The sequence below is a fragment of the Tauraco erythrolophus genome, chromosome 27, assembly GCF_009769465.1.
Source record: "Tauraco erythrolophus isolate bTauEry1 chromosome 27, bTauEry1.pri, whole genome shotgun sequence".
NCBI lineage: Eukaryota > Metazoa > Chordata > Aves > Musophagiformes > Musophagidae > Tauraco > Tauraco erythrolophus.
Window position 1 is genome coordinate 1,291,072 of NC_141491.1, and position 9,745 is coordinate 1,300,816.

Sequence of the window (9,745 nt, forward strand, 5' to 3'; positions counted from 1 at the left end):
GGGAGCACTAGCAGTTTTGAACCGATCCTTGTCTTGCACAAGTTTGCTGGTATCTGTTGGATCTTTTTGTTGTGCTTCCTGTAATTTAGCAAAGATTAACTTAACGGACTGCGTCACTTTGGACTTTGGGCTGTCCCTTTGCACATTTCTGCCCGGAGTTTCAGGCGTGGTTCTGGAGCACGTTGAAGGGAAGGCACTGAAAAGCCTCCAGCTCCATAGAGCAGTGGGTGTGGTGTTCGTTGGCTGCCTTTGGGGCTGGGACACTCATATCCCCTCAGTGTAGACTTCCATGGGATGGACATCCTTCTCTCTTTCTCCACTCCATGTCTAAACAAGAGGCAACACTTCCCTTCCTCACTGGTTGCCACCAGGATTTATTGGTCAGCAATATCACTGTGGTGCAGGCTCGTATGCCTACCTAGAGCGCGCAGGGCTGGCAAAGCTTGTGGGGTTTAGACCCTCGTCAGTGCTTCTGGCTTATCCTACATGGTACCACCACTGGTGTTTGTTGGGTGATTTTACATCTGAAAAATTGCACTCTTGTCTTGAGGAATCCACTGATTGCAAAAGGCAGTACAAGAGCCAAGTAGGTGAATAATCAAGGTCTTCAGCTTTCACAAGCGTTGCGTGTTGCACTGCTCTGCATCTGCCTGGGCATGCGGTGAAGGGATTTGCAGATAAAGTTCTGAAAGTTTAAAGGGCAAAACCCAGTCTGTGTGCACTGGTTTGTGTAGGCGATCTCGGGATGCAGAGAACAGAAGTGCCAGCTTCCTTTAGAAAGCAAGGAGCAAACGGATCCTGAGGAGTGCTTTGGTGGGAAGGGTTTGGGGAGGTTTTGCCTTGCTTTGTCTCAAGACAGGTAACAGCTGGTGCTCCAATGGCCGGAACCATGTTAGATGTAAATGCACCAGCTCGGTGCTGCTGCCAGGGTCAGGGACATGGTGCAGGGCTCGCTGCAGCCTCGTGCTTTGGTTTCGTGCTCAGCATGCATCGCTCCGGGGGCCCGAGCTCGCGGCTTAGGGCGGCAATGCAGCAGCTCCGTGTGTCCAGGGGGTGTTTTCCATGTCAATGTTTGTGTAAGAAACTGTACCCCAAACAAAACTTCCCGAACTTGGTGGAGAAACTTGTGTTTCATTTGGTCGTTAAGCTAACCAGAATCTAGGCTAAAACCGCAGTCATTCCTAAAATGAAACAATGAAGGATTATTGCAGGGACTCCACTCTCCTGTGACAGGCAACGTGTGTTCACAGCAGCGTTTGGTGATGGAGAAAGAGAGATTCAAATCGACAACCACCAAAGCCAAACAAAAGAGGCCACACCAAACCGTTACGTTAGTAAATTCTATTTAATAATTAGTTTGCCACTACTCGTCCCGTGTCTGGGGCAGGGAACGGCTCTGACGGGGGGGAGGGGGCGGGGAACTCCCCTCCGCCACGCCTCGCACCGCCGCCGTCCTGGCCAGACCCGTTAGCGGCGATACCGACTATTTAAACGCGAAACCATTAACTCTTCACAGCGGGGGCAGCGGCTTCCGACGGCAGCGGCCCCGTCCCGTCCCGTCCCGCGGCTGCCGCGCCCGCCTCGGCCGGCAGAGGACGCCGTGGGACCGCCGCACCCCCCGCCGCCGGTGCCACCGGGCGCCCCGGGGCTCGCTGCGGCGGGACGGCGGTGCCACCGGGCGCCGCGGGGTACCGGTTCGCCGCCAGCCGGTCCAGCCGGTAGCGGCTCCGCACCAGGTAGTCCAGGAGGTCGGCGGCCCAGTCGCGCAGCAGCAGCGGCAGCCGGGTGGCCCCGTACCGGTAGTAGAGCTCCCGCCGGCGCAGCGCCGCTCCCGCCAGGATCTCCAGCGCGCACTCGTCCCGCGGCGCCGGCGCCACCAGCAGCACGTCGGCGGCGGCGCGCACCGCGCTCTCTGCGCGGGGGCGGAGCGGCTCAGGCGGGGATGCTCCGCGGGGGGCCGAGGGAGGCGAGTTAACGCGAAGGGGGGGAAGAGCGGGGCTGGCGAAACGTCGATTATAAATCGGACGTGTCGGTACGGGCGTCAAAACGGAGGCGAATTCCCGAGGATAAATTCCTCGCCGCTGCACGAAGCGTGCAGAGCTCCTCGAGCTGCCCTAATCGCGCACGTGCGGCCCTATACCTTGTTGTTGCACCAATAACTAGGATCGATGGGAGGTGGGTGGGTTACACATCCATTTGTACTGGTGGAATGCTGGGCTGTGCCAGCCCATGTGCGGCGGCTGGTTTTATGTAGCATGGGGGAAGAAACTACTTCGGGGACTGTTTTTTTTTGGTGGAAGAGAGGCAGGAACCCCCAGAGACCAGAGTGTGTTTTGCATGCACTTGTGCTAGAGACAGGGCTGGAGGAAGAGCAGCGGCAGAGGTGGACAGGGAGAGTCGGTGGCAGAGGGGGTTGAAGGGCAGGATAAGGATAAGAAGCAGAGAAGGTGATGCTGGGCTCCTGATCAGCCAGCACCCATCTTACCAGTATCGATGAAGCCAAGGATGCAGAGTGTGATGGAAACATTAATGCTCTGAATGGTGAATTCCTGCCTCAGGGAGCTGAAAAATCCATCCAAGGCAAACTTAGTTGCAGAGTAGGGGACCGTAAAGGGAAACCCGACTTTACCTGGACACAGAGTGAAGTTCTGTTATAGCACGGAAAGCTGCTCTGCCTGAACCTCTGTTTTGCCCTTCATCAGATAAAGGATTTTACCCAAAGGGAGTTTACTGTTAGTGAAATGTCATTCTGGCACCTAAACCGCAGCATTACAAATATTCCTGTCAGCTTCCAGCTCTTCGAAGGTCTTGAGGCCAACACCATGGCTCATGTCTGTGCTCCGGGTATGAGCAGCCTGCAGTAACTGGGAAACCCTCAGAGGGGAGAGCTGGAGCAAACTTTAAACTCTTGTCTGTGGACCCTGAGCTAAGCTGATCACCAGAAGACTGACTAACATACCAGCTGTGAGCAGGGACATCTGGTAGCAATTTAGTTTCCTGACTTAACAGAAATTTATTAGAACAGAGTCATGTTTTTGTGAATAGAGTCAGTCAATAACTCACTCTACAAATATTAGCAGGAACTTGACCTACCAAACCAAGAAGAGCAGTCAGGGATCCAATGCAGGGAGAAATAAAGCTGGAGGTGTATGAGCTCTGCTGCTCTACCGAGCCTGACAGCAGGGTGTGGGGTTTAATTACAGGGCTGGTCAAAAAGCAAGCAGGGGCGATTGGATTGCATCAGAGAACAAATTCCATCGAGAAAACACAAAAAAGATCTGGATTTAGGTGAGGGTTTTTGAGTGCATTAAGCAGTTACGGTTCCCTTAGGATGCCTGGTGTCTCTGCACGCTGCCTACTTCTGAAAATCAGCCCACGGTGCCTTTTGAGTGACTCCCCTGTCACCTACCTCGCTCCTCACTCACCTGCCATGGACGAAACCACTACGATGCTGCCCTCGCTCTCCTTCAGCATGGGCAGGGCAGATGTGGTCATGGCCACATAGCTGAGGAAGTTGATCTCCATGAGCTTTCGTACGTGCTCAACGTCCCCATTGAAATAACCGAAGTACGATGTGCCAACGTGATTAAGAATCAGCATGTCCAGGCCTCCTGCAAGCAGAGGAGCAGGCGTTAGTGCTGGGTGGGAGAGGGCTACAACCAGCAGAGCCTTTCCTGGGAGCAGAATTAATGAAATCAAAAGAAATCAGGTTTTTAGGTCAGAGCTGTGGCCCGTCATTTCTGGAAAAGGGATATGGTTTAGATGGTGGCTGCCAGTTAAAATTTTGTCTTGATTTTTTTTTTTTCCCCTGATTCAAAACGCAAATACCATGGCACGAGGGAGATGACCCTCAAGTTATCTGTGGGTCCGGGGCGGGAGAGGGAGTGCCCCACGCGGAGCCGAAATATTGCATTTCCGCAGCCGTGACCCGTGGCTGCAATAGCCCAGTGGGTGATTTCAGAGCAGCCAGGGGTGATGAAATCCAGGGTCATGATACTGGAACGGGATATCACGAGGGCACAGGGCTGAAATCGGGAGCGCAGTTCAGTTTGAGCTGGAGCGACGAAGCCGAGTGGAGGAGCGGGACTGCAAAGGGCGTAATTAGGGAAAAACCTCTGCGGTCTCACCCCATCTCTCCCCCTTTTTATAGTGGGCACGTGGCAAAAAAGCAGCGTGGCCAAGGAGAGATGCAATATCCCACTGGCGTTTGCGGAGAGTGGGCTGTGAACGTACCCAGCGAGGTCTCGGCCTCCCTCACCACGCGCTCGGCGAAGGCCATGTCCTCCATGGTGCCACCGACGTACCGCGCGGACGCTGCGCCCAGCTCCAGGCACCGCTCCACCACCTGCCGCACCAACACGACGCGTCAGAATCCCCTTTCCCTGCCCGGGGAAGCCTGGTGCGGTAGCAAGCGAGGGTCTCTGTGCTCCCTGTGAGGTGTCCCCACCTTAAAACAGCGGTTTGGCACTTCAGGAGTATGTTTGGAGCCTCTTAAGCTTCAAAGGGAGCCTGAAAAGTTACCGCCGTGGTGAATGCGTTACCCAAGGCAGTGTGGCTCTTTGTTGGCGCGCTCCGTGCTGGAATGGCACACGTATAGGGGGAGCAGGAGCCTGTATATCACTGCAGTGGAATGAGGGTGTGTGTGTGCAGAGGGAGCCTTGGGGGGGGGATGTGTGTGCATAACTAAGCAAGTTCAAACATCCTACCGTGTGTGCAGAGTGCCTGTGTCTGCAGAAGGGTTTCTGTGTGTGCAGGAGCCCCCAGCAGAGCAAGCGTGCGTAGCCGTGAACGTAACCATGCCAGTCTGGCACCTGTGCCAGGGCAATCACACGGGCATGCATTCGTGGGGTGTGAAATCGGTCTGTGCGTGCAGCGCCCTGAGCATGTGTGTGTGAGCGCTCAGCTTGCCATTTACTTTCTGTAGCTTGGCCTCTGTCCGTGCTGTGATCAAAACGTGGGATCCCATCCGTGCCAGGTGGTACGCCATCTGCTCCCCGATTCCAGTGCTCGCTCCGGTGACAATCACCCGCTTCCCTTTCAGCATCTCTGGGGACCAAAGCACAGGGGTTTAAACTATCCAAGCCCTATTTAAAAAAAATAGATAAATAAGTCAATCTCTTCATGCCCTTCAGAGCGACTAGCTAATTGGAAGCTAAGCGAGCCTGCAAGTGCAGAGCGTCCAGCACTGGGACGGCTCTTCTGTCTGCTGGAAAAAGCTGCCGTGCGGATGCAGCGACACAGGGACAGCGCTCGACTCGTTCAGTGTTTTTTTTCCACAAGTCAGGACACAACTTACAAACACCCCAGTAATAAAAATCGTCCACCTAATTGCATGCTTCCAAGCTTAAAATCCAACATTTAAGGGTCATGTTTATAAATTCTTTTGCTGCTCACAGGAAAACAGCGCTCGCAGCCCTCTCTGTCCCAGACCCCCTGCCTCACCGGCTCCCTCAGGAAGTGTTTCTGCGTATTACTTGCTCGTTTGATTTCAAATCTCTGCTAAAACAACTTTCCAGTATCAGCCACCACACAAAGGCTCAGACGTGGTTTGGTCCAAGCTCTGTACAGTTTCTACGCAAAACCCTCAGATTTGGCTTTTAATATTTTTCCTTAAAGACAGATTCGCTCTTAATACTCACCCGGTTTGAAATTCTCCCTCGCAGAATAAAACCAGAAGGCCAAAACCAATCCCAGAAAGGGAATGAGAATCTTTTGCAACCGACCCATCCCACTGTGGAGTCAGGAAATGCAGCATCAAAGAGAAGGGAGGGAAAAAAGCCCTCTGCGGAGCTGCTCCGGAGGGAAGCAGCAATGCCAATCCTTTAAAACCTGTTGGCGAAGGAACCACAGCTTCCAAAACACTGGAAAATCAGGGGTGGATGGGTAAGCGAAGCAAAGGCTTTGGTTTGCTCCCTGCTGGAGCTGATGAACCTCGGCCTAACCGAGGGTGCTGTTTGGGTTCTGCCCGGCTCTTTCCATATTTCCTGTCCTAAGTTAAAATGCAGAATTTTGCACAACTCCCTGGAAGAGGTGTGTCTTTGCTGAGCAGCGTCAAGTTTCACTTCGAGAACATCAGAGGCAGCTTAGTGCAGGTGGTTAAACATCGTCTTTTATTCCCAGTGGCACCGTACACGGGTGCGTGCGGAGAGGCACCCCGGGTCCGACCGCTGCCGAAAGCCCCGCGGTGGGTCGGGTGCCAGGGAGCGACCGGGGGCCGCTGTGCCGCGGGGGGACGTGCAGCAGGACGCGCAGCGCAGGTCCTGTGCTCCCCAGGGCACCTCTGCTCTGCCAGCTGCCGGCTGTGGGGATGCTGGGCAGTGTGTACCACCCCTAACAGCTCCACAAATGTTTTGCTGAGGCAGGGTTTGTTTTTTCACCTCTACCTGCTCCTGTGAGCAGATGAGGGAGCTGGGGCTGAGCTGATCCCATCGCCGGGGGTGCGACCGCCCCGGATCCAAGGGGCTGTTTGGGCACAGGGAGGTTTGCAATGAAATACTGAATGTTTTCTGCAGAGAAATAAGAATCCTTACGGCTGTGGTTCCAGCTTGGAGTTTTGCAAGTGCTTTGTTCTTGCTTTTAAGGGAATATAGTCTGAGGAAAGCCCATGTAACATCCGGTAGCTCCCTGAGCCTGGGCAGCAGCAAGTGCAATGCCACCAATCTAGTGCAATAGGTATGAATTACGCCCCAGCCTTGCTCTGGCACTGGGATCTGCATTGCAGAGTACCAGTACCTGCTGCGGTGGGATGGGGACGTGCTGTGTGCTCCTGGAGCTGCCTCGCTGGAGCCTCCACTTTCCCAGTGGAAAAAGCTGTGTCTGCGGGGACAAGAGCCTCACCTGCCGTGCAGGGGCTGGTTCACGTGGGCACAATGCCATGGTTGTCCCTCGCAGACCCCTCCACCATAACCAGCCAGAAAGAATTATTTAAAGAAAACTTTTTTCCCCTATTGCAGCTTTAAAATAAAGATTATTTAATTTAGTGACACAGCTGCTGGTGCAGCGGAGCTCTCTGGCATTGCTTCTGCTTCATAGATTTATTTTTTTTTTTCTTTTCTGCCTTTCTACTTCAGTTTCAACTTTCCCTCTGATAAGATGCACTCAACCCATGTTTGGTCAGATAACAACTGTACCGTCACTCCGCCTTTTCTTGCCCCTCTTTGCTTTGAACTTGGGTCACGATCCTGAGGCAACAATTTCATTCCTTGGCTTGAAAAAAAACCAGTGCCCTGATGTACCTCACCTGGGCTGTGATCTTGCCTGCGGTGCCGGCAGGGAGAGAGGCTTTTCCCAGATATTGTTGTTTACTACTGGTGTTGGATACTGCAGTAAAGCAATAACCATCAACCTTTGGGCAGCGCCTGGGAGCGCGTTGGGAAGGTGCCGTGCTCTTTGCTCCGCACCAGCGCGGGAAACGAAGTAGCTGATAATAAATGGCTGAAATACCAAATGTTTTGGACATACGTAAATTTTCTTTTATAAAAAGTTTAAGTTCTGTGCCGTGTAGGGTGTCCTGTGTGGCAATGAAGTGGGGGGGGTGCTGGCACGGTCCCCGGGAGGGCTGGGGGCTGCGGCAGCAGCGGGAGGTGCCGGATCCAGCCCAGTTTTGCTGCCCATGTGGGTTTGCTCTTGGCCGCCTGTCGCCCTTCCAGAACGCTGCTGCTCCTCACTCCCACTCGCAGCTTTTTCTGGGTTTGTTTTGCTGTATGCAACTTAAGAACTTGTTTTTAACCTTTTTCTGGGGGCGGGGAGCGAGGGGAGGGAGAGGAGGGCTGGAAGAGGCCACTACGGAGAAGTGTTTTCTGATCTCAGCTGGTGCTGGCCCCGCTGCTGCCAAACCTTCACGCCTTGGCAGAGGGGACCTGGTGGTGGCACCGGCCCTGGCCCGGTGAGACAGAGCCCTGGGGGCAAGGGGGAGCAGCCCGTTGCTTCTGCAACGGCTTCACCCAAATTATCCTGGATGTGTCCCCCCCGCTGCGGGTCACTTCTGTATTGCCTCTGTTGGAAGCAGTGTTTGCCAAGGGGTGATGCTTGGCACTGTACGAACTGCTCTGTGCTGGGGGTTTCCTCGTTTAGTGCTGCCTGGGGCTCTCTCGGAGGGAACCAATGCAGGAAGTCTGACAAGGAACTGGCAGAGCAGCAGAGGGGCTGCTGGGGACCCCCCCCAGTGCCCGCAGCCAGGCACTGCCTGGGGGGAGCATGATCCCGGGGCAGGGCTGGGGCTGGGGCGGGTTTGTGCACGCAGCTCAGGGGCTCAAAAGCATTTGGCAGGAACTGAGATACCACTTCTTTTTCTCTTTTGAGTGATATTTGGCTTTTTTCAACTCACTATCAAATCTACTCGTTGTCAGTTTAGGGAAAATACTGTGATGTTTAAGCTGTGTCTAAGCACTAAATTTTTTTTTTTTTTTTCCCTATGTGACCAAATCATGAATTGCTGCCTTGATATTTGATTGTCGGTACTGTGGCTGCTTTAAGCCTTGGCTGCCATCCATGTTCCCAGTGCCCTTGGTGTTGGGTGGTAGAGGCTGATATGCTTATCTGGGCCCCTAATTTTAGCCTGGCAGCTCTTGGAAACATCCAGAGTCCAAACTGCAAATAGCGAGTGAGGGCTCTCGACAGACATTTGGCTCGTGCCCTTGAAGCGATGGCCTGTGCTGGGGGGGCTGCTGGGTTTAGATGGCCTTCAACTCTGTATGATGAAATCCTGGACAACCGCTCCAAGCTGAAATAAGATCGCTGAAGAGGTATTGCCAGATGGGTACGGAAAAATAGTTACCAGATCTTGTGCCAACTGCGGTTTTCCAGAGGATTTAACGCACCAGGAAAATGTCACGTTTACAGGTTAAAGTAAACTGAGTTCAGACAAGTATTAAAAGAACAACAAGACTTGACCTCGTGTGATGCTCGGCAACCGAACTCACACCTTGGGCAACGTGTGGCCCTCCTCAAGAGCTTGGCCCTCCGGGCTTCGGGTCAGCTTGGTCTCGGATGCTCCATTTGCTTCTTCAGCACAGCTTGCCTGAGGTGTCCTTACTGGTACTGGCTGCACATCTCACTCCACCTGGTTGCTCTCTGTTATATCCCAGTGCTTACAGTTAAAATTTCTCTTTGCAATTTGGAATGACTCTGCCCTGCTCCATTGCCAGGGTGTGTGGATGCTGCTTGCGGGTTGTGTTTGTGGCAGTTGTGTTGCCCGGGGCTTTCGGCGGTTCCTCTGCTGCCGGAATACAGGGGTGATGGGGCTGGGGAAGAGGCTGCTTCGGAGAGTCGTGCCGTGCTTTAAAGACCGGGAAGTTTGCTGAAGCCTTTTAAGCTGCTGCGTCTGGCAAGTCTGTCATTCATCGTAAAGCGATGTTAAATGGATTATGAAGCCTCTACGCACACTGAACTCATTGTGTGGTTTCAATAAGGCTTTATATACTCATCGTGGGAAATCAGCCATCAATACGCGTCTAATTCACCACTCTGCAGAGAGCTGGTCCTGTCTGGTATCCATACGATCCCTGAGGAATGGGTAGCGTGTAGGCTTGACCCCTTGGGTGACCTGTCGGGGTAATATGCGGGAGGTAGCGACCTCTGAGCTTGCAGTGCGTCAGGAGCAGGAGATTGTCTTCTGCAGGACATGATTTTACTGAGTTGGCTCCAGAACCGCCGGCGCAGCGCGTGGTTTAGCTGTCTAATCCCGTTAGCTGTCTTAGGAGGAGCTATTTTGATTGTTCCACAAACCTCTTTGCTTTTAAGCTCA

The 9,745-nt window shown here is 53.6% G+C and overlaps 1 protein-coding gene across 1 annotated transcript; it reads right to left on the reverse strand.

Moving 5' to 3' along the window:
- Positions 1–1,502: 1,502 nt before the first annotated feature.
- LOC104374221 (11-beta-hydroxysteroid dehydrogenase 1) lies at positions 1,503–5,727 on the reverse strand. Its single transcript, XM_086627116.1, has 6 exons — positions 5,640–5,727; positions 4,916–5,046; positions 4,234–4,345; positions 3,426–3,611; positions 2,486–2,629; positions 1,503–1,912 (listed from the first exon to the last, which is right to left on the reverse strand). The coding sequence occupies exons 1-6, from the start codon at positions 5,725–5,727 to the stop codon at positions 1,503–1,505; spliced, it is 1,071 nt and encodes a 356-aa protein (XP_086483242.1).
- Between the last annotated feature and the right edge of the window lie 4,018 nt (positions 5,728–9,745).

Excerpts from the sequence above, each read along its gene's own strand:
- LOC104374221 (XM_086627116.1), bottom strand. The coding sequence starts at position 5,727 with ATGGGTCGGTTGCAAAAGATTCTCATTCCCTTTCTGGGATTGGTTTTG. Across the intron at positions 3,612-4,233 it reads GGAGGCCGAGACCTCGCTGG|GAGGCCTGGACATGCTGATT; the intron begins GTACGTTCACAG and ends CTCTGCTTGCAG. Across the intron at positions 2,630-3,425 it reads AGTGGTTTCGTCCATGGCAG|GTAAAGTCGGGTTTCCCTTT; the intron begins GTGAGTGAGGAG and ends CTCTGTGTCCAG.